Below are 25,000 nucleotides of genomic sequence, written 5' to 3' on the forward strand. Positions count from 1 at the left end.
GCTTGCAAGAAGTCCTTCAGTGCTTCCGCCACTGTTTGTGTTTTTTAACCACTTAAGCCCCATATGGTCGAGCGGGGTCCCTCAGGGCTATATGCTAGTGTGCTACTGTATGTCTATCTGTGTAACCACTTTAACCATTATTTTATACTTTGGCTATTCAAAAATAGCAGATCTACAAGCTCATAGCGCGGCACTCGATGAGCTTGTAGAGCCGCCATTTTTTTTAAAGCGATTTTTTTAAACTCAAATCTTTGCTTCTGGTCCTTAGCATGAAAAAGATTTTAGTTTTAAATGGCCGCTTTAACACATCACCCGCCAAGGTATTAAACATTGTTTGTTATCCCCTTGCCAGCGTAATTACCTTCATCCGATGAATTTTTAAACGCCGTGGAGGCGACATTGTATTCCAAAAAAACATGATTTAAAAAAAAAAAGCCCAAAGTATTAAATAGTGGTTATACTGTAGCTAAAAATCTAAAATGACAGAGTATGCGTTGCCGCATTGAATGGGGTTAACTGAGCAGGAAAAGGCTTCTCTGGTGCCTCTGAAACAGCCTTTTAGAGCAGACCGTGAGACAATGAAATTCTCCTTTGAAACTCAATAACAATGAAATTCTTTCAAGCATGGTGGCAGCTCCATTACGCACTGCAAAAAACATATTGCTTTTACAGTCTGCAACACAGAAAAGACCCAAAAAAAAAAGAATTCTACGGCAGGAACTACTGTATTGCTTTTTTCCCCCCTTTTTCCAATAAGAACTGGAATATGTATTGGAAGCTGTGTATGCTTATTGCATTTTCAGTTTTTTTCTTCTTCTGTCGAGCCACGGGCAATTTTCCACAGTAAAAGTGTTTATCTTTTACTCAGAGCTACAGTACACAGTGAAATTAAATCAACACTGAGGATTTCACAGTGTAGAAGCAACTATTGGATTAGTTAAGCCTGATTTATACTTGGTTGTGCGCTGGTGTGGCTATAAATCTATAACCTCGCACAACGCGTCGCAATGGCTATGTTGTGAGCTTGCAGATCTGCTATTTTAGATGCGCGACCCGGCGACGCACAAAAAGTATTAAAATGTTGTACTTAAGTAAAAGTAGCAATACCACCATATAAAAATACTCTGTTACAAGTAAAAGGCCTGTGTTCAAAATGTTACTTGAGTAAAAGCACTAAAATGTTTGAAAATAGCAGATCTACAAGCTCACAACGCGTCGCGATGCGACGCGTTGTGAGCTTGTAGATCGGCTATTTTCAAATAGCCTTGGTATAAAATAGGCCTGAAGTGGTTAATGTATGTTTTATAATGTAATAATTTATATCTGCAAAGTAACTAGTAGCTAAAGTTTTCAAATAATTGTTGTGGAGTAAAAGTACAAAAAATTGAAAGTACTCCGGGTAAAGAAAAAACACCTCAAAATTGTACTTAAGTACAGTACTTGAGTAAATGTACTTAGTTACTTTACACCACAGGCGTGTGGTGTGAATGGTTCTCACCACGTCGTAGTGTCCATGCTGTGCTGCGAGGTGAAGAGGGATCTGGCCTTCATCTGATTGGCCGTTGACTGAAGAACCGGACTTCAGCAGCATCTTCATGGGCTCCGCCTTACCCTGCCAGGCCGCGTAGTGCAGCGGCCGCATGCCTGCACACGCACACACACACGCGCGCACACACACGCACGCACGCACGCACGCACGCACGCACGCACGCACGCACGCACGCACGCACGCACGCACGCACGCACACACACACACACACACACACACACACACACACACACACACACACACACACACACACACACACACACACACACACACACACACACACACACACACACACACACACACACACACACACACAAAGAAAAGAAGATACACTCATGTCCAGTGGTGGAAAAAGTACTTAAATGTTTTGCTTAAGTAAAAGTATCAATACTGCAATGTAAAAGTCCAGAATTCAACATTTACTTGAGTGAAAGTACAAAAGTATTGGTATCTAAATGTACTTAAAGTACCAAAAGTAAAAAAAATTGAAAATAGCAGATCTACAAGCTCGCGATGCGACGCATTGTGAGCTTGTAGATTGCCTATTTTCAAATAGCCTTGGTATAAAATAGGGCTAAAGTGGTTAATGTATTGTTTTATAATATAATAAATTTATATCTGCAAAGTAAACTAGTGATTAAAGTGTTCAAATAACCGTAGCTCTGTCACCTTTCTGGTCTCTGATGTCCACAGCAGCCTGTGACTCCAGCAGCAGAGAGATGAGCTCCAGGTTACCGTTGAGAGCCGCATGATGCAGCGCAGCAAACCTACAACACAATGAATGCATTCAGAAACGTTACTCCTTTGTGTCAACTGAACTATTCAAAAATCATTTAGGTTATAATTTGCAGTGGCGTGCACAGACATTTTGAGGGGCAGGTGCTCAAGTAAATTATACTTTTTTTGTGTTTACTTGGTCTGCTCTTTTTCCCCTCTACACCTATACCTCTTTGCCAAAAATAGCAGATCTACAAGCCCTCAATGCCTCGCAGCGCGAGGCGTTGTGGGCTTGTAGATCTGCTATTTTTGGCTAAAGTTCTCCTCAGAAAAGGGATGCTAGATTTCGAGTGGTTATGGTAAAAAGAAAAATCATATCACATAAAGATTTGGCGGACCCCCTGTAGTAACTCTGAGGACCCCCTAGGGGTCCTGGACCCCCTGTTGAAGACCCCTGCTGTAAACTGAAAAAAAAAAACACTTTTTCCCCCTTTTTTTCAAAAGGGCACTTCTGGTCAAGAGGGCAAAGGGCAGGTGCTCTAGCAACACCTAGAGTCTATCTGTGCACGTCCCTGATAATTTGCAGGACATTCATTCATTCATTTGAGCAGATCAATGAGGAGTGAGGTGTACACCGGTGTCTTTACATGTCATTGTCTATTACAGTGGTTCTCAAACTTTTTCATGTCAAGGACCCCCAAATGGACACTTATTAGCCCGCGGACCCCCATTTGAAAAGATACATTTTAAGGACCGCCAGTTTGACATGCATTAGGGCTAGGGACCCCCATTTAATGGCATTTCTATCTCTGGGACCCCAATTCATGTTGTAAAATCAATGTTAACTTAACTCTCAGAGTTACAGACCCATAAGGGTCCATTTGGTTCCTATCCATCATTTAGCTGGGGACCCCCTGGAACCCCCTCAAGTACCCCTGGGGGTCCCCGAACCCCACTTTGAGAATCAATGGTCTATTATCTTTAGCCCATTTTCTCGGAATGGCTTTCTTTTTTCTTTTTTTCTCTCTCTCTATTCACTGCCATTCACGTTGAAAAGCTATGGAACTGTGAAACACAGCTAAACTTGTGACTTGCTAATTCAGACTTAACAAACTGAAAAAAACACACACGGTACTGTTTATATCTTCACACATACAGTAGGAGAGGATGCACTCCATATAGCTCTATGGGGTGGCAGCAATCAGTTCAGGTCATCCAGTAAGAACAGTGGTTTCGTTGTTCAAGCAAAATCCGGCTGGTTCGGCTAACGATCTGGGTTAACAAAAACGTCACCCTTAGGCAGAATCAGATGATATAACCTGGGTTTAATACTGCCTAACAGTCATATTTATTTCTATTTCTGTTTCTATTCCTTCTCTCTCTCATATCTCTTCTGATATGCGTCCTAGCATGCCTTTGCCTCTTCATTGTCTTCCACACTTACTGGTTACTCTTGCTCTTCTAAATCCTTTGGTCTACTTGTGCCGTATTATATACTGTAAGTATGCCCAAAGTTGTAAATATAGGTTCCATAATGACATAAGAATGATGTCACTCACGCCTGCTAGCATGACATCCAAATGTGGGAATGGGAATGAAAAAGGAGTGGGATGGTTTGATCCTTTTGTACAATTACTACATAATAATAATAATAACTGTGGAGCTGCATTTTTAAGTAAAATGTTATCTTGAAGAGGGATCGTAACAGTGCCATGAGGTTTAGTCAACATTGATGCAATCATGTGTGGTGTAGTGATAGCGGTATAGTCCTTTAACCACTTAAGACCTGGAACGCATCTGTGTAATTTTTTGTTTTGAGCTAAAAAGCATTATTTTACACTTTGGCGATTCGAAAATAGCAGATCTACAAGCTCATAGCGCGGCACCGAGTGCCGCGCTATGAGCTTGTAGATCAGCTATTTTTTGAAAAATCGTGAAAATGTGTGCAAATCTTTGAATATATATTGTTTTAAAGCGAATATTTTTAACTCAAATCTTTGCTTCTGGGGGTCCCTGGAACAAAGTATTTTGAGATGGGGGTCGCAGGTCAAATACATATAATGTTGGGAGTCCTTGACATGAAAATGTTTGAGAACCACTGATATAGAAACATACGTTTTTTTCAGAACACTGTTGGGATTTAGAAGACATTTTGTAGAATCGGCTTCAGGTCTTAATGGGTTAACCACTTAAACCCCCTCAGGGCTCTACGCGAGCGTCTCGCTGAATATAGCCTATCGACAAGCTCACAACGTGTGAGCTCGTCGGTACAAACACGTGTGTAGCTTGTCGGTACACACGTGAGCAAAGACACAGCATGCAAAGGTCAGTGATAATGGCAGTCAGGGCATACTATAAAGAGATTTAAGAGGATTGCGAGCATATTATATAATCATCTACAAAAAAACATTAGTTGTATCATCGACTCCATCAGCTATCTACCCCCATCCCTGTACCATCTACCCAACAACACAATGAGCTGTACCAGCAACCCCGTCAGCTGTAAAACACAACAAGATGGAGGAGAGAGATTGGGGATGAGGGAGACACTATGGTATAAATTGTGTATATTACAATCATGTGTATTTATGTGAGTTTATGTGTATTTATCTTTGTCAGTCTAGGTTTACATGAGTGTATGTTTGTGCATGCATGAGTGTTTGTACACATTTGCCAGCAACCATGTACTGTGTATACTGTGAATATATACTGTGAATATATACTGTATGTGTGTGTGTGTGTGTGTGTGTGTGTGTGTGTGTGTGTGTGTGTGTGTGTGTGTGTGTGTGTGTGTGTGTGTGTGTGTGTGTGTGTGTGTGTGTGTGTGCGCGCACATTGATGACACTGATGTCAGCTCTTGATGGATAAGCGTGAGAAAGGGTAGGATGATATAGCAAGAAAGTAAGGACACACACACACACACACACACACACACACACACACACACACACACACACACACACACACACACACACACACACACACACACACACACACACAGACATGCATGTACAGTACACCCCCTCACACACATAGTACACATAAAGGCATGTGCACAGATAGGGACTTTTTTTTGGCCAGTGTTAATTGTATTTTATATCGAAATTCTATCAAATAAATATAGAAATATATTTAATATATCTTTGTATTCACAAAAAATATAATACCATATCAATTTAATAAGTAGTGCTGCTCTGCTCTCCAGCCCAGAGTAAATCCATCGTATCATGAAAAGCACTGCATCTCCCAAGTAAAGCCCCAGTCCGTGATATGGGTAATTTCACTCAGGTGTGCACCTTCACTGTATCATGGTTAAACCAGTGGTTCTCAAACTTCTTCATGTCAAGGACCCCAAAATGAATATGTATTTGGCGGCGGACCCCTGTCTGAAAATATTTTGTGCCAGGGACCCCCAGGAGAGAAGATTTGTGTAATAAGAAAATCCCCCCCCCAAAAAATAAAAAATAAAATAAAAAATAGCAGATGTACAAGCTCACAGTGTGTCACAAAGTGGTGACACGCTGTGAATAGTCTATTTGTCTTTGTCTATTTTTGAATAGACAAAGTATAAAATATGGATAAATTGTTTAAAATAATTGTGATGCTATATTAACACATTTTGCTGGGGACCCCCTGGAATCCACCCAAGGACCCCTGGGGGTCCACAGACCCCACATTGAGAACCACTGGGTTAAACAACACTTCATTTTGTATCAGTAAAAGAAACCAAAACATTACTGTAAGTAAGCCAGTAGAACTTGCCACCTTCACACTGTAATGCTGTCATTATTAGCCTCTGTGCCCACGAGCATGCAAGATAGTCTAATTATCATTAAAAGAACGTTATCTCTGTCATGCAGGACAACTTACAAATATGCAATTAACTTCTGAAGCAGGTGGTTATATTTGGCAGTTTAGTTTAATTCAGTGATTAGTCACCCCCCTTCTCTTTAGAGCCCGTTCTCTGTTTAAAAGTGTGGTCATGGATGGCGGTGGTGTGGCAACATCAGGGTGGGGATAGTGTGTAATTGCCCCACAAAATGTCTGTGCACAGCTCTGCGCGTGCACACACAATACACACAATACACATACACACACACGCACGCTGCAGCTAAACCCTCGATCACTCTCTCTGACTCACAGTAAAAGTGACAGGTGTCGCCGTCCCTCTCTTCATTCTTCTACCTCCCTATTCTCTCTATCCATTCGCAATCTCTCTGTGTGTCAGGACCCCTGCTGTTTGCTGTCAGGCGGTCTTAAAGACAGCTTCCAGATCCATCGGTCCTACACCACCACAACCTCGGCTTGACAAATCAGTGGAGGCTTGATGTATTACGTATTAGCACGCCCCGTCTCTCTGTGTTCTTTACACCATAAGGATGTACTGAATCTCTGCCACGCTTTGTACCTCCTGCAGGAAATAATTCAATTTTAACCTCTTTTCAATGTACATTCACATGGGAGAAGAATGAAGAATAAAGGTTTCCATTTATATGCAATATTGCACTGTATACTATTAGTTCTACAACTCAACTCAAACAAATCAGAAATTCTCCTGTTCGGCCCTCTCACCTCTAGATCCCAGCTACATAACTGTCTTGACTCCATGTCAAAAAACGTCACACCAGAAGCCAAGAATCTGGGGGTACTACTGGACTCTGACCTCCGTCTTGAGGCCCAGGTAGAAACTGTGGTTCGTACAGTACCTGCTTTTTCCACATAAGGAACATACATAGAATCAGACCAATACTTTCCACCCCTATAACCTTCACAAAGTCGTCAATGCCCTAATTTCATCCCGCCTAGACTATTGTAACGCCCTATACTCCACTCTCAGCAAAGGTTCCATACACCGTCTACAATAGGCTCTATGCACAGCAGCCATTTTGGAGAGAAATTGGGCCCCTTCTTACTTCCTTCACAGGTGTTACCAATGATACTAATGAAGGCTCTGTTCCATTCTGGTCAGGGTGCTGATATCGTGCATGTCGGCTCACTAGAAACACTCCATTTTGGTTCCCAAATGGACCCTTATGGTGGGTGTGTACCCCCATAACTCTGAGAGTGTACAAATGGAACCAAATGGACCCTTACGGGTCCATTTGGTTCCATTTGTACACTCTCAGAGTTATGGGGGTCCTTGAAAACAAGATAACCACTATGCCACACTAAATGGAACACAGCCTTAATTAGTATTATTGGTAACACCTGTGAAGGAAGTAAGGAAGGGGCCCAATTCATTCCCAATATGGCTGCTGTGCATAGAGCCTATTGTAACGCCCTATACTCCACTCTCAGTAAAGGTTCCATACACCGTCTACAATTGGTACAGAATGCCGCCGGCAGACTCATTACTGGAACTAGGAGATCAGAGCACATAACCCCGGTACTGGCGGCACTGCACTGGCTGCCTGTAACTTTTAGAATAGATTTTAAGATTTTATTGTTAACTTTTAAAGCTCTTAATGGCCTGGCACCACAATATCTTGCTGACCTGCTTGATCCCCATGTGCCTGTCCGCCGCCTAAGGTCCTCTGACGCGGCCCGACTAGATATCCCTACATCCAGGCTGGTGACCAAGGTGATCAGGCCTTTGCCCGTCAGGGCCCCTAGACTCTGGAACAGCCTCGCTTTGGACGTTAGGGTTGCTAATTCCATTGCCATTTTTAAAACCAAATTAAAGACCCATTATTATAGAAAGGCCTTTTTAACCTCTCAACAGCAGAATTTCGGTGCTTCTCCTTTATACTCACTGATACTGTTGTGTGTTGTTCTTGTTGTTGTTGTTGTAAATTGTTTTTATTGTTCACTGTCTGATTTTAAGTTGTTAAGCACTTTGTAACATTGTTTAAAAAGGTGCTATATAAATAAAGTTTATTATTATCACTATTATTATTATACTTGAGCCAGTGTGTGTGATACTATTGTTATGACTGAGGTCTGTTTTTCCCCATCTGTCAGTGTATGCATGTACTGTATGTCACTCTGTTTGCAAATTTGACCACCGGAGGGTGCTGAATACAACCTTGCGTTAAAAACACACTACTAGGCACCCTAAATGAAAGGGAAATATGCCACACAGCTCAGCTGTGTGCACCTCTAGGTTGCCTTTTGCAGTTGGCCGTATACTATTAGCTCAGTTGGCAAACGTCAGGGTTAGAGGCTACTACAGTAGATTTCTAGTAATTGGACCCACATGTGATAAAAGCGTATACACAGTATAGCCTGGCGATGGCCAGACTAATATCACTGCGTAGATATTAGTCTGGAATCTCTGTGTGGAACCTGCATTTCAGAGGGGCAAATTAAAAAAATATTTGAATTTTAGCAAAAATATTTGCCTACTGGGCCCTGATTTGTCCCTCACAACTTCGGAGGGAGAGAAATCCAAACTCTATAGAGCAGGGGTCTTCAACAGGGGGTCCGGGACCCCTAGGGGGTCCTCAGAGCTACTATAGGGGGTCCGCCAAATCTTTGTGTGATAGGATTTAGTTTTTTTACATTAACCACTTGAACCCTGCAATTTCTGAGGGGAACATTAGCCAAAAATAGCCGATCTACAAGCTCTCAGCAGAGCTTGTAGATCGGCTATTTTTGGCAAAGAGGCTATAGGTGTAGAGGGAAAAAAGAGCAGACTAAGTAAAAAAAAAAAACTTTAATATGAAACACAATTTTATACAATATAGAGTAGGGGGTCCCTGCTTCATCTCTCTCTCAGCTAGGGGGTCCTTGGCCTGAAAACGTTGAAGACCCCTGCTATAGAGGCTATGCGCGTGACATCATCGTAGCCAAAAGTTCTGCGGGAACGCCTACTGAGTGGCAAAAAAACGACTTTCTGGCCTTGACAGCCCCATGCATCCAAACAGAAAAGTCCTATCTGATTGTATTAAACAACGTTAAACTCACCAACATGGCAGCTGTACGGAAAGCTTGAATTATCCTCTTTCTATCTGCAAAGTTTTTGTTTCATAAAAAATCACCGTAGACATGTTATTATGGGGTTTCTTTCTGTCAATACATTCTGTGAAGGTGATTATTGTTCAAAGTGTCAGCGTTTGGAAGCGTCCTGCTGCCTCCTGCATTATGTGCCATTTAGAAACAGGTGGTACGCAGGACCGTTGAGTGATTTCCAACGAGCGCTTCCAAACTCCAATGCTCCATGCTGGTCAATGTTTTGCCACTCAGTCTAGATGAGGGGGGCGTATAGGCGCTATGCACAGCAGCCATATTAGAAAGAAATTGGGCTTCTTCTTACTTCCTTCACAGGTGTTACCAATGATACTAATGAAGGCTCTGTTCCATTCTGGTCAGGGTGCTGATAACGTGCATGTTGGCTCACTAGAAACACTCCATTTTGGTTCCCAAATGGCCCCTTATGGTGGGTGTGTAACTCTGAGAGTGTACAAATGGAACCAAATGGACCCGTAAGGGTCCATTTGGTTCCATTTGTACACTCTCAGAGTTATGGGGGTCCTTGAAAATAAGACAACCACTATGCCACACTAAATGGAACAGAGCCTTAATTAGTATCATTGGTAACACCTGTGAAGGAAGTAAGGAAGGGGCCCAATTCATTCCCAATATGGCTGCTGTGCATAGAGCCTATTTGTTTTTGCAATGGCAGATTCGTCTGGAACCAGGCAGTACACTGTAGCTAAAAGTGGCTAATAAGCGTTAGAACCTAAAATGGCTGCAATCATGCAAGGTTACTGTAGGTGTCCTGAATCAGCCGAGCTCGATAAACGAGGAGAGAAAGTATGACACATTAATCTCTCCTGTGGAGGCTGGGGAGAAGTGCTACCGTCTGCTTCCTCCACTACGATCAATTCATATTTTTCTTAGCCAACAATTCCCAGATGTTAACTGAATTTGCTGAGGTAGGCAGAAAAAATGGGATAAAAATAAAATAAAATGAAACAAGAGCCCAAAAAGTGTTTCCTATCACTTTAGCCGGTGCATAATTTGACATTATCATGTGAACTCTCTGCCTACCTCAACTCACTGTAGCACAGCGAGAGCAATTTAACACATCGAATGCTTAACACTGAGAGGGACTCAGTTTCAGCACCGAGCTGACTTCTCTCTGCCGAGGAGTTGCACAAGCCCCAGTGTCTCACCAATCTCTGCTCTATCTATAGACCCGAAGGTGTGAATCTGTCATAGAAAGTGAGAGGCGTGTATATGGAAATGCCATATGGAATATGGAAATGTGGAATAGTGCTGCTGCAGTGCCGCTGTGACACCTGAATTTCCCATGGGATCACTGAAGTTCTCTCTAAGTAAATGTTCACATTCGTTTCAGTTCTCTGTTCTAGCATGTTCTTTTCCATTGTACTGAGGTTCAAGGTCGAGTACACTTTTGTCATGCGTACGTATACAATAAGAGTAGAATGATAGCAACATTCTTACAGTCAAAACGTTCTCAACAATGTGAAGTACAGAAATAAGGCATAAATATTATAAAATATAAAATAAATATATGAGAATAAAAATAAAATAAGAATAATATAAATATGTACAATCTATGTACTATGTATCTATTTATGTATATTGCATGACATTGTATTCTATCCAGTCATTTCTATTTCATTCTGTTCTGTTCCATTATTATTATTTCCATTGCATTATATTGTACTGTATTCTAATACATTGGGTTCCCGGACCTGGGGGGGTTCCAGGGGGTCCCCAGCAAAATTTGTTAATATAGCATCACAATCATTTTAACCACTTTAACCATTATTTTATACTTTGGCTATTCAAAAATAGCAGATATACAAGCTCATAGCACGGCACTGAGTGCCGCGCTACGAGCTTGTAGATCTGCTATTTTTGAAAAATCGTGAAAAGTTGTGTGAACCTTTGAATATACATATTTTTGAAGCGAACATTTGCGAACTCAAATCTTTGCTTCTGGGGGGTCCCTGGAACAAAACATTTGAGATGGGGGTCCGCGGCCTAATACATATCATTTTGGGGGTCCTTGACATGGAAAAGTTTGAGAACCACTGACATATATTGTATTGTGTTCCCTTCATATGAAGCCTGTGCTGTATTACTATGGAGGAGTTAGTCTGGTGTAGATGTAGTGTATTATGTGTTGCTGTAGAGTTATGTAACGTGTCAGAGCTCTGACGTGTGCCAGAGAGAGAGAGAGAGAGAGAGCTGACGTTGAAGGCAGCAGATAGATACAGTGGTAAGGGGATTAGATATGATGATGTGTCAAATCCGGAAGGATAGGATAAAGCCTGATTCATACTTTGTCGCACGACAGCGCGTCACGCGCCGGAAATAGCAGAGTTTGTAGATCGGCTGTTTTTGTTGTACACCGTCGTACACGATATGAGCATGGATTATAGGACTAAAGCCTCAGTTATACTTAGTTGCGTGCAGGTGTTGTGCTCGGTAAATATAGCAGATCTACAAGCTCACAAGCGAGCTTGTAGATCTGCTATTTACAGCATGCAACACCAGTGTGTAATTACGTATAAATCAGGCTTTAGTGGGCTAAACATGAGTAACCCACTACATCCAGTAGGTCAGGAACACATGCAGGCTGACAGACAGACAGACAGGCTGACAGACAGACAGACAGACAGACAGACAGACAGACAGACAGACAGACAGACAGACAGACAGACAGACAGACAGACAGACAGACAGACAGACAGACAGACAGACAGAAAGACAGACAGGGCGGTCAGACAATCAGATAAACAGGTGAACTGAAATGAATGTTCAGAGAGAGCGACGAACAGACAGACAGACAAACATATGAATTGCAGACTGTCAGACGTAGAAGTATTTTTAAACGCAAGTATTCCACTACTTTAACTCAAGTACAAATTTGACAGAGCAACTTGTAGTCACTTTGTAGTTGAGTAATATTTGACCAGGTACTCAAGTACTTGAGTTGAGTACTCTGTCCACCATTGGATACACATACTGTATAGACCAACAGACAGTATAGACCTGCTTTAAACTAGACAGGTATATATTCTATATGGAACTGGATGGCCCTGAAACCATGCTATAGCTAAACTGGGATTGGAGGACGAATGCTCAGTATCCATGGAGACGGTCCCCTTTGGCCATGCTTCCAGCACTACGATTGGTAAGTGTGTGTGTGTGTGTGTGTGTGTGTGTGTGTGTGTGTGTGTGTGTGTGTGTGTGTGTGTGTGTGTGTGTGTGTGTGTGTGTGTGTGTGTGTGTGTGTGCGTGCGTGCGTGCGTGCGTGCGTGCGTGCGTGCGTGCGTGCGTGCGTGCGTGCGTGCGTGCGTGTGTGTGAGTGCATGCGTGTGTGAAAACACGCTTGCATGTTCCGACTCTCCATTGGTGGAAATAGAAACGTGTGAATGCGTGTGAGGTACAGGCAGAGAGAAAATTAGAAAAGAGTGGGAAAACAGATTGCATGCGTGTCACACTCTGGCTTTCAGTGTGAGTGTGTGTGTGTGTGTGTGTGTGTGTGTGTGTGTGTGTGTGTGTGTGTGTGTGTGTGTGTGTGTGTGTGTGTGTGTGTGTGTGTGTGTGTGTGTGTGCATGGTGGAATAGCATACTAAAGAGCACTGCGCTCCCAGAGTGACGTGTGCTTACTCACTGCAGGATCTCTTTACATTTTTAAAGAATACTTCCAAGTCTATTCCGTGATTACCCTAGCAGGTCCATTTCTTTACTTTCATCTTCAAATTAACACTCAGATTTGACCGTGTAGAGTATCACTTCCCAAACCTTTTCAGCTGAGACTATATAATGTTGTTGTCTGCCCGTGACCCAAACTTAGAAAAATACACTATAAATTGACCACTTATTTAAGCCCTATTTAACACATTTGTGATCTGATCTGGTGTCTGTTGTAAGCCAATCAGTGTCTGTCACTCTGCCTATTATGCAGTTATCTCTGTTTACATTTCTGAAATTCTTTTGTAAAATATTTGACAAAAATATTTTTGAAAGAATTTACTCACGACCCATAAACATCGTTACGCGACCCCAAAAATGGGCCGGTGTTTTTGTAAACACTGGTGTAGAGCAGGAAAAGGGCAAGGGAAAGGATAATGAAAGTCAGACAGACTCAGAATGTCTGTTATCTTGTGTTTGAAGCTCAACGTTGGACATCAGAGGAACCGCTACGGTCTCAGATGTGAAGCATCATGTGTACACTGTAGCACACTGAACACCGTCTTGTAGAACGTTGGTTCTCAAAGTGGGGTCCGGGGACCCCCAGGGGTATCAGGGGGTCCCCAGCAAAATGTGTTAATAAAGCGTCACTATCATTTCAACCACTTAAACCATATATTTTATACTTTGGCTATTTTTGAAAAATCTTGAAAAATGTGTGCAAATCTTTGAATGTGTATATTTTTGTTCAACTCAAATCTGTGCTTCTGGGGGGTCCCTGGAACAAAATATTTTGAGATGGGGGTCCACGGCCAGATACATATCATTTTGGGGGTCCCTGACGTGAAAAAGTTTGAGAACCACTGTCGTAGAAACCTTGTATGTCAAAAACGGCTACTTTTCAGGAAATGGAGAAAGAGAACCTGTGTTCCAAATTGATCCAATGTAGTTATTATTTATTCACCAGCACTTGTATACTTTTCATGGGTTAAATATTCATAAGACCCACAGACACACTTCACCACTTTCCCTTTTTTCAAAACAATGTAAAAAATAGTTGATCTACTACTCACAACGTGCATGATCGCACACAGACTGTGTGAGCTTGTAGATCGGCAATTTTCTATTATTTTGTCCAATGAAGTAGGCCAGTGGTTCTCAATCTGTGGGACCACGTTAACACCGTGTTAAGTGGTCAGAGATGGGTAATAAAATGCAGATAGACGGTCTCTGCAACAGTATGCTACATATGTACTGTATAAGAGCCATTGAGCAGACAGACTGCGCATGTGTCTTAACCCAGTTCTGGATTTGTGTGATGTCACCGTTCCCTCGCAGGGTTAAACAGGGATAGCGTTACACAATGCTGCTGCACTACTGTACACTGCATAATAAAGTAGTGTGTGTGTGTGTGTGTGTGTGTGTGTGTGTGTGTGTGTGTGTGTGTGTGTGTGTGTGTGTGTGTGTGTGCGTGTGCGTGTGCGTGTGCGCGTGCGTGCGTGCGTGCGTGCATGTGTGCTGTGTGTTCTTGCATATTACTTTTGTGTATGTGTCTGCACGTGTGAAGCCCTGCAGAGATTGTCTAGTGTGTGTGTGTGTGTGTGTGTGTGTGTGTGTGTGTGTGTGTGTGTGTGTGTGTGTGTGTGTGTGTGTGTGTGTGTGTGCGCGTGCGCGTGTGCGTGTGCGTGTGCGTGTGCGTGGGGGAGGGGCAGGGAAGCCCTCCTCAGAGCCAAGTAGTAAAAACCTGCCATGAAATATTCATGCCCTCCTTCTCTCCATCTCTCCTCTCCTCCTCTACACATCTAGTTCCTCCCTCTGACTCCCCCCTCCTCTCTCTTAATCCCTCCATCCCTCTTTCACTTTTTTAAGGAATCCCCATCCCCCCTTCCTTCTACATCTCCTTCTTTCTTTCTCCCTCTTCCCATCGTTCGGCATGTCTCTCCTCCCTCGTTCTCTTCTCTTCTCGCCACGCCCCTCCTCGCTTTCTCTTCGTCCTCTTTGATCTTCTGTCGCTCTACTTCTAACCGCTGTCTCTGCAGACCTGCTCCCTTCTTTCTCAATCAGGGCCGTCACCATGACAACATTATTGTGACTAATGATTTCATTGTGTTTTTGACGTTGAACATTGGAACATATTGTGATTTCTGTTTGGCTTTTAGGCTTTGTGAACAACTGTTTTCTGACCGATACCAACAATCAAAATATAGAATGTACTTAAATAAAAAAGAAATGTGGAAATAGCTGATCTACAAGCTCACAACGCTTGTAGATCTGCTATTTCCACTATTTTTGAAAAACATTTTTCAGCATGGAAATGATTATGACGATTCTGCAAAATAGTAATAATTGTGACAGGCCTATTCTCAATCTTCTGTGGCTGATGGGGGTCCGCGGCCAAATTCATATCTAAAAATGTTTTTCATGTCAAGGACCCCAAAAATTATATGGCCGCGGACCCCCATCTCAAAATATGTTGTTCCAGGGACTCCCCAGAAGCACAGATCAGAGTTAAAAATGTTCACTTTAAAACAAAAAAATAGCAGATCTACAAGCTCATAGCTTGTAGATACCTTTATTCTCTAGCGTTCTGTGTCGCTCTTTGACATGTCGGATATCCCCCTCCCCCGCTTTCATACACACGTGCTTACGACACGGTGCAGTTCACCCCTCCTCACCGCAACGTAAACCCTGCCAAACCTGCACTCCAACTCATACAGTACACACGCATACCGACACACATACATTGACACATGCAGACTCACACATGCCAACACATATGCACATATTATAGGCACATATGTAAATGCTGTCGCATGCACACTCTCACACACACACACAAAATCAATTTACAATCTTGCTGCAGTGCTATCACCCTCTCTGACAGGCTTTACACAGGTTCTCTTCACCTGTCTCTTTCTCTTTCCCTCACACACACGCACGCACGCGCGCACACACACACACACACACACACACACACACACACACACACACACACACACACACACACACACACACACCCTCTCTCTCTCTTTCTCTCTATCTCTCTACACACACACACACACACACGTGCTTTGACCTACTTTTGGTAATTAGAGATCTTTTTTTTTGCCTCAGGACTTCCTTAGAGAGACTTTCCATGCTATCGCACACCGAATAATACCCCCCCCCCCCCCCCCACCCCACACACACACACACACACACACACACACACACACACACACACACACACACACACACACACACACACACACACACACACACACACACACACACACACACACACACACACATTACTGGCTACCAAAATCCTCATCATCATCATTGCTGTCAGTTTCGTCATCATGTCCTCCATTGTCCTCTCATCACCGTCATTAACCCATTAAGAAGAAGCCAATTCTACAAATGCCTTCTAAGGGTTGCGGTCACACCGAACTTCAATTATACCTACGGATTCTGATGCTTTTCAATGGGAACGGAGCAGTTTGTTGCCATTAGCAATCATTTGAGATAATCGCAATTATTTTTGCATAATCGTCATAATCGTCATTATCGTTTCCACGTTGAAAAATGTTCACACATTTTCAAATATATAAAAAAAAGCAGAAATAGCAGATCTACAAGCAAAATTACACGGATGCTTTCCTGCTGTTAATGAGTTAATCACCACTGCAGTAGATTCACAGCGAGAGCCTTGACTTGGTTGGTGGCGTGGTTTCTTCTGCCATCAGTGCATGTGTGAATATGTGTGAGTCTTTGGAAAAATGCGCAATAGAAATGCACAATTTACCATTAAGCAAGAGACAGAGAGAGAGAGAGAGAGAGAGAGAGAGAGAGAGAGAGAGAGAGAGAGAGGACAGAGAAGTAGGGAAAGAGTGACGGCTGGTTATCTTTCTCCCATCTGCTGGTGGTTTGTTTACAGGAACCTCTGCAATGACAGCTCGCTAATGAGCGTGTGTGTGGGAGTGTGAGAAGTGAATGTGTGTGCCAGATTAAAAGCATGCAAGTGCTTGTGTGTGCTTGTCCGTTGATTAATCGTATCTGTGTGTGTGCGTGCGTGCGCGGGTGCGTGTGAGTGCGTGTGCATGTGCGTGTGCGTGTGAGTGCGTGTGCGTGTGCGTGTGCGTGTGCGTGTGTGTGTGTGTGTGTGTGTGTGTGTGTTCATATATCACAGTGTCCTGTGTGTATGATCTGGTGTCTGTTGTAAGCCAATCAGTGTATGTCGCTCTGCCTATTATACAGCTATCTGCTTATTTATGATGGTGCAGGTGTGTGTGTGTGTGTGTGTGTGTGTGTGTGTGTGTGTGTGTGTGTGTGTGTGTGTGTGTGTGTGTGTGTGTGTGTGTGTGTGTGTGTGTGTGTGTGTGTGTGCGGGCACGCGCGTGTGTGTGTATTGCAAGTGAATGTATCTGTAGCACACAAATGCATGTCCATGCATGTACATTATATTGTGTGTATGTGTACATGTGTGTTAGAGGTACCGGTACTGTATATGTAAGTGACGTTACTGTATGCTTGTGTGGTCCTCCATGCATGCATATGTACGTGCGCGTGTGTGTGTGTGTGTGTGTGTGTGTGTGTGTGTGTGTGTGTGTGTGTGTGTGTGTGTGTGTGTGTGTGTGTGTGTGTGTGTGTGTGTGTGTGTGTGTGTGTGTGTGTGTGTGTGTGTGTGTGTGCGTGTGTGTGTGTGTGTGGGCAGGCGGGCTTTTAGTGGCCATAAACCTGGCAGTGACAATAATTGCAGAGATTTGAATGGACGTGGGAGCCTGTCGCCTGCTGATGTGTTTCTATCATAATATAAGACCACATGAATGCTCCTGCCGCCCGCAACACCACCGTACACATCAAATCTGCCCAATCAGAACACGGCTCCCCAGAGGAAACAGGTTGTTGGCTGGGTGAAGTGCTCGTGGTTGGGGGGTGGGTGGTGTTCAGTGTGGGTGGAGGAAGGCTCATGTCTATTTCTGAATTAGCGCTGGTGGTGCTGTATTATATAATGTTTTTACATGAAGGTTAGAATAAACAATAAGCGGAGTAATTCATACCGTTGCTGGTCAGGCAGATATACCTCTTATCTCCATGTTTGAACTTTTTATGTTGTTTTCGTGAATTAACGCCCTACTTCGTCATACTGCAGTGACAACAAAAATATTAACTTGTTAAATGTCCCAGCTAGATTAATAACATGCTAAATGATGCTTACACACAGACCACATTCTAGATGTCTCTCTGTTTTCATGCTTGCAGCACTGTCACTGCACAATTACTGCTTGTGCTTAGGCCTGTCACAATTATTACATAATCTTCTATTATCGTCGCAATTATTTGAGATAGTCGCAGTTATTTTTGCATAATCGTCATAATCGTTTTCCATGTTTTCAAATATAAAAAAAGAAATAGCTGATCTACAAGTTTACAACGCGTCACTTTGTGACGCGTTGTAAACTTGTAGATCAGCTATTTCTGCTATTTTTATGTATGTATAAAACTAATAAATATGTCAATAATTTCTTTGTATATTTAAGTTATTTGTCATATCTGCCCCATGTGCAATCTTTGATTACGAAACCTAAAAGGCCTCATGTTCCAATGTTCACCGCCAAACACAATTAAATCGTTAGTTGCAATTATTTGAGTGACAATTAGTGTAATCGTGACAGCCCTGCTTGTGCTCTGTCGGAAACATGGCTGACAACCCTGGTATCGGACCAGGCAATACCTGAGCACTTGTCTGTTCTGACACCTGAACAGAGCGAGGTGTCTGTCCCGGTAAGTCTATTTTATAACGAACAACATCTGGTGTAATCCACAGGAGATTAAAACCCCCTCGCCTGACCTGGAACATTCTGACAATCATTGTGTTGTCCATTCTGCCTTCCTTGGGAGTTTCACTTGGGAGTTTCTTTCATTCTGACAATCATTGTGTTGTCCATTCTGCCTTCCTTTGGGAGTGGTCCGAGTTCCGCGGCGGTATTTTCGCTTCCGACTTATTCTTTGTGTTATTCATTGTCTCTGCTACGTTCTAGCTATGTTCTGCCAGACCACCTCTCCAATTTCCACCACATTTCGCCCTAAAAATCTATCAACTTTCAATTGGTCAGATGGTATACATTTGTATCCGTCATTTGGCCCATATTTTGCCTCCGTTGCTCGCAAATGTGTACCAGTGAACTTTAATGTGTGATGATGATGATGATGAAGGTGTGTGTGTGACGCGTTCCGCTAACCAGCTAATAATGTTGCACTTGCTACAGTATCTTCTCTTTGCAGTCACTCGCGGTAATGTCCGTACTCCCTTTTAGCGACCCGAGCCACGGTAATATTTCCGTAAAACATTGCAGACCCCGTTGGAGTCTCGGGATCGCCGCGAAACTGGGGCAAGTTCCACATCAGCTCTGAAAACAATGTCAGCAAGTTTACGGAGGTGACGACAAGCTGCATGGCAACAGTGGTGGATGATACTGTACCCCACGGTGATGGTTAAGTCTTTTCCTAATCACAAACCGTGGGTCTACAGCCTGCATGAGCAATGAACATGTGCACGGCTGCTTATAATAATAATAATGAATTGCATCTTTATAGCGCTTTTCCAAGTGCTCGAAGCACATTGGGAGGTGAAGCAGCGAACACTCGACACCAGCGTCCTCACTTTTTCCCACTTTCACACACCAATGGTGGCAAGCTAGCGTTACCTCCTCAGCTAGCTGAGGAAATCCTCCCAGGAGGAGATCCCGAAATCCTTCTACTCCACTATACAACACAGAGCGTTCTGACTGGTGCTGCCTGCCCTGCCCGCCGCCTGGTACAGTAAATGGAAATAGCTCCTCTCGGGACCAGCGAGCACTGCAGAGGGTGGTGCTGCCGGGCCAAGTGCACCATGGGGACTTCACTCCCCTCCCAGCAGGGCTCGTATACTCAAGAAGATGGTGCCTGCAGCAGGGCTAGATGGATGAAGAACCCCCCCCCACTCCAAGCAAATACCTATAGCTGCCACAAAGCCACCACAGAGAGACTCAGTGGAGATTCTTTCCCCCTCAAGCTATTAAGAGTTCGGAACAAGGAACAAAATGTCTTTAACCCATTAAGACCGGGATACGCATCTGTGTGTCCTTTTTAGATGTCTTTGGGCTATTCAAAAATAGCAGATCTACAAGCTCATAGCGCGGCACTCGGTATTTTTGAAAAGGTTTGTTGCAAATCTTTGAATATATATATTTTAAAGCAAACATTTGTAATTCAAATATTTGTTTCTGGGGGATTCTACAAATGTATTCTAAACAGGTTTTTTTTTGTTGAAAAAACATATGTTGCTATATATATCAGTGGTTCTCAAACATTTTCATGTCAAGGACCTCCAAAATGACATGTATTTTGCCGCGGACCACCATCTGAAAATGTTTTGTTCCAGGGACCCCCAGAACCAAAGATTTGAGTTAAAAATATATTCAAAGATTTGCACACATTTTCACGATTTAAAAAAAAATAGCAGATCTACAAGCTCATAGCGCGGCACTCGTGCCGCGCTATGAGCTTGTAGATCTGCTATTTTTAGCCAAAGAAATCTTAAAATGACACAGACGCGTTCCCGGTCTCAATGGGTTAACCTGTAATTACACACTCACCAACAGAGCACTACAGTATTTTCTTTGGAAAATCTCTTTGCAGAAATTGTCAGTTTTTTGGGGGGGATTGTAAATAGAGAATGTGTATAGTTCACCACAAAATATCTACCGCTACTGCTGCTACTTAGTATATACACTATGTATATACTTTGACCGTCCTTCTGCTGCATAGTGTTGTCTCCCACAATGCAGACGTGTTGTCTTCCCACAATTTTCTAATTAAAAATGAATAGAAAATCAAGTGGATGTTTTATTTTTATGTATCATCTATCTATTATAATACTGTATTGTTAGCTCAGTCTGGTGGAGTGTGCCGCAACAACATTTCACTGCACACACAGACTGTACAGTACATGTACTGTATGAGCATGTGACAAATACAATTTCTTGAATCTTGAGTTGTTTGGGGCGAAATGCAGTTTTTCCGAATACTTCTATATTCATACAGCAGGGATAGAGGACTGTCTGCAGTCACTGTACGGCTCGCATATGAAATCCTATTATATATTAAGGAAACCTCTGTCTGTCCGTCCGTCCGTCCGACTTGCACACAGGCATTGACCATTTTCATAGGCAGACAGTGATAGCCGGTTTTTCACTTTCCCAAATATATAAGCTGTTTATTAGCGTTTTTGTATAAACAGTAAACACCAGAGATTCTGAGTTCAGGCTATGGGATCTGTCATCGTGGTTACAGCCCCGCAGGCTATGGGATCTGTAGCCGCTGGCTACACTTGGCTTACACACACACACACACACGCCGGCGCCAAGAGAACGGCAGAACGATGCAAACTTCATTTAGGGTCCGTGTCCACACACACACTGCGTTTTATGAGTGGGAGGGCGCTCCTCTCCACACACACACACACACACACACACACACACACACACACACACACACACACACACACACACACACACACACACACACACACACACACACACACACACACACACACACACACACACACACACACACACATTGCTGGGTAGGGACTAGTAATGCCTGATTTATACAGTACCTGGTTGCGCACCGGAAATAGCTGATCTGCAACTGCAAGCTCATAGCGCGTTGTGCTTGTAGATGAGCTATTTTCGGTGTGCGACATCAGTGCTCAACTAAGTACCAGGACTTTTCCCTGTCAACATAAAGGCTAGATACAAAAAAAAAAGAATCCTCAGGGTTAATATGGCGACAAACTGTCTGTGGGTGCTCTGCTGCACTCAGCTACCCGGCTCCTCTGTGGTACATAATGTTCTCCTGTGCTGTGCATGTGACAAGTCCCCCCTAACTCATTTAATCTCACAGTCCTGTACGTCCATCTCTACGCCTAATTACCTGTCCCTGCTCTGAGGCTGTCTCTAACCTACTGTATATCTCCTCCTTCTGAGCTCCTACTCTACTCTCTTGCTTTCTACAGCAGTGGTTCTCAAACTTTTTCATGTCAAGGACACCCAAATTGACACTTATTAGCCCGCGGACCCCCATTTCAAAAGATAAGCCAGGGACCCCAATAAGAGAAGGTTTTTACGGCTCTCTAGCAGTGATTCTCAACCATTTTAATTTCAAGGACCCCCAGTTTGACAGGCATTAGGCTACGGACCCCCATTTAATGGCATTTCTATCTCTGGGACCCCAATTCATATTGTAAAATCAATGTTAATCTAACTCTGAGAGCGTACAAATGGAACCAAATGGACCCTAACGGGTCCATTTGGTTCCATTTGTACGCTCTCAGAGTTACAGACCCATAAGGGTCCATTTGGCTCCTGTCCATCATTTAGCTGGGGACCCCCTGGAACCCCCTCAAGTACCCCTGGGGGTCCCCGGACCCCACTTTGAGAACCACTGTTCCACAGCACCACACTACTCCCTTGTTCTTTCATTATTATCCTCTCCTCTCCTTTGGTCTCCTGGTCACTATTCGTCTTGACTCAGATTTTTTATATATATACTGTATATAGTTTTGTGAGTTTTCTGCCTTTATTTGATAGCACAGTCAGTGGAGATTGACAGGGAAAGGGGAGTGACATCAAGCAAAGGTCCGCCAGGCTTGGGAATCGAACTCGGTATACTCACTGTCAGCCTGCATCAGAGCTTCTATGGTACGTGCCTAAACCTCTCGGCCATCGGCGCAAACGACTCTGATTTCTTTACATCAACCGCTTTTCTCCTGTCCTTTTTCGATGCTTCTCTCCTCTCACTTCTTCTCCTCTGCTCTCCTCTCCTCTCCTCTATGTTCCCTCTCCTTCTCTGCTAATTATCTTAAGAACATATTATAAATAAAGATCAGTGATTTCTCCAGGCTTGCTGTCACAGATGACTAACAGTATGCGAGCGGCCGATCGGCAGCACTTAGGCCAATGAGCAGCGAGGTTACACGTGCGCACACGCACAGTAACACATGCACAAACTGTACTAGATCAGCAAGAAATGCTGAAGATGCTTGGATGACAAAAAAAATAACACCACAACAATAAAACAGAAACACCCACCGAGCAGGAAGCAGTGGTGGAAGAAGTACTCCCAATGTTTTAGTTAAGTAAAAGTATCAATACTGCAATGTAGAAGTACTCTGTTACAAGTAAAAGTCCGTAATTCAAGATGTACTTGAGTAAAAGTAAAAAAGTATGGGTATCGAAAAGTACTTAAAGTACCAAAAGTAAAAGTACTAAAATATTTGAAAATAGCAGATCTACAAGCTCACAACGCGTCGAGAAAAGTACAATATTTGCCTCTGAGATGTAGTGGAGTAGAAGTAAAAGTATTGGAAATTGGAAATACTCAAATACCTCAAAATTTAACTTCAGTACAGTACTTAAGTAAATGTACTTAGTTACTTTACACCACTGCTTGGATGACAAAAAATAACACTACAACAATAAAACAGAAACACCCACCGAGTAGGAAGTGATGATGAGATCCTAAATAAATGTGCGTGTGGATTCATTACAGCTCTTCCAACCCTAAACTATTATCAATTATATTCATTCAAACTCATTAGGCGTGTTGCTTATTACAAACGTCTGATGTAATTCATCGCTCCAGTGACGGACCCCATCACATCATGTGAATGTCAGCTGACTCCTGATGGAATATTCTGAACTAGAATATTAACCCATTGAGACCTGAAGCCGATTCTACATGTCTCCTAAATCTCAACAGTATTCTGAAAAACGTATGTTTCTATATCAGTGGTGCTCAATCTTTTTCATGTCAAGGACCCCCAGAATGATATGTATTTGGCCACGGACCCCCATCAAAATATTTTGTTCCAGGGACCCCAGAAGCAAAGATTTGAGTTAAAAATGTTCGCTTTAGAGATATGTATATTCAATGTTTTGAACACATTTTCACGATTTTTCAAAAATAGCAGATCTACAAGTTCATAGCGCGGCACTCGGTGCCGCGCTATGAGCTTGTATATCTGCTATTTTTGAATAGACAAAAGTGTAAAATAATGCTTTTTAGCTCAAATCTAAAAATGACACAGTTCCAGGTCTTAATGGGTTAACACATGATGAAAGGAGAGGCTGAATCATTAAATGCCCTCGGTATAATGTTGGGTATTAAGCTTCATGGCGACATTTCCTGCAACACATCATGTTATGTTTACGTATAAACATACATAAACATTTACTGTATAGTGCTCAGACTGACACAGTGGCACAACTGATATGAGGCAAGGAAGCTTTTATCTGTGTTTCCATCTGTTTTTGTTTTGCCCGGAAAACACACGTACAATTTTTCCATTACAAATTAAGTATAAACCATGTTACACAACCAGCATGTACATGCCTCATGCGCACTCTCTCTCTCTCACTCTCTCTCTCTCTCTCTCTCCCACACACACACACACACACACACAGGTTTGTATTACTATACTTGTGTGAGGACATCAACACTTTAGGACAGCCATGTTATGAATGCCATTAAAAAAAAATGCCATTTTTAACCATAAGCCTAAAGCCGAAAAACAGCAGATCTACAAGCCCACAACGCGTCGCGCTGCGACGCGTTGTGAGCTTATAGACGAATCCACAGACGCGCTGCCTGTAGGCTGCCATTGCTGCGGTGTCGCGTCCGCGGAGCGTTGACACCGCAGCAATGGCTGCGCGCAGGGCAACGCTCCGTGGATTCGTGTATAGATCGGCTGTTTTCCGGTGCATGACACTGGCGCGCAACTAAGTATAAATCATGTTGAACTCTAATTCCAATTCCTAAACCTAACCTCTAAATGTCTAATCCTAACCTGAATGTTTTTCTAGTTGTTAACGTATCTCTAAAAATCGTTATTTTAACTATAAAACAACCATTTGTCTTGTGAGGTCCAGGAAAGCGGTCCTCACAATGTATATTTCTTCAAATTCTACTATACTTGGTCCTCGCAAGTATAGTAATACAAACACACACACACACACACACACACACACACACACACACACACACACACACACAGTAGATTTATTTATTCATTTATTTATTTTTCATTCCATGTAT

General features: G+C 42.9%; 1 protein-coding gene across 1 annotated transcript in view; it reads right to left on the reverse strand.

Moving 5' to 3' along the window:
- LOC311041329 (caskin-1-like) overlaps positions 1–25,000 on the reverse strand; it is a gene marked incomplete at its 5' end in the record, with an annotated part of 52,991 nt that overhangs the window by 5,966 nt on the left and 22,025 nt on the right. The window contains 2 exons of the mRNA XM_084086232.1: positions 1,499–1,644; positions 2,219–2,316. Coding sequence (XP_083942358.1) covers positions 1,499–1,644; positions 2,219–2,316 — 244 coding nt within the window. The remainder of the gene's footprint in view (positions 1–1,498; positions 1,645–2,218; positions 2,317–25,000) is intronic.

Source organism: Gymnoscopelus microlampas, assembly GCF_963454915.1.
Source record: "Gymnoscopelus microlampas genome assembly, contig: SCAFFOLD_160, whole genome shotgun sequence".
Lineage (NCBI taxonomy): Eukaryota > Metazoa > Chordata > Actinopteri > Myctophiformes > Myctophidae > Gymnoscopelus > Gymnoscopelus microlampas.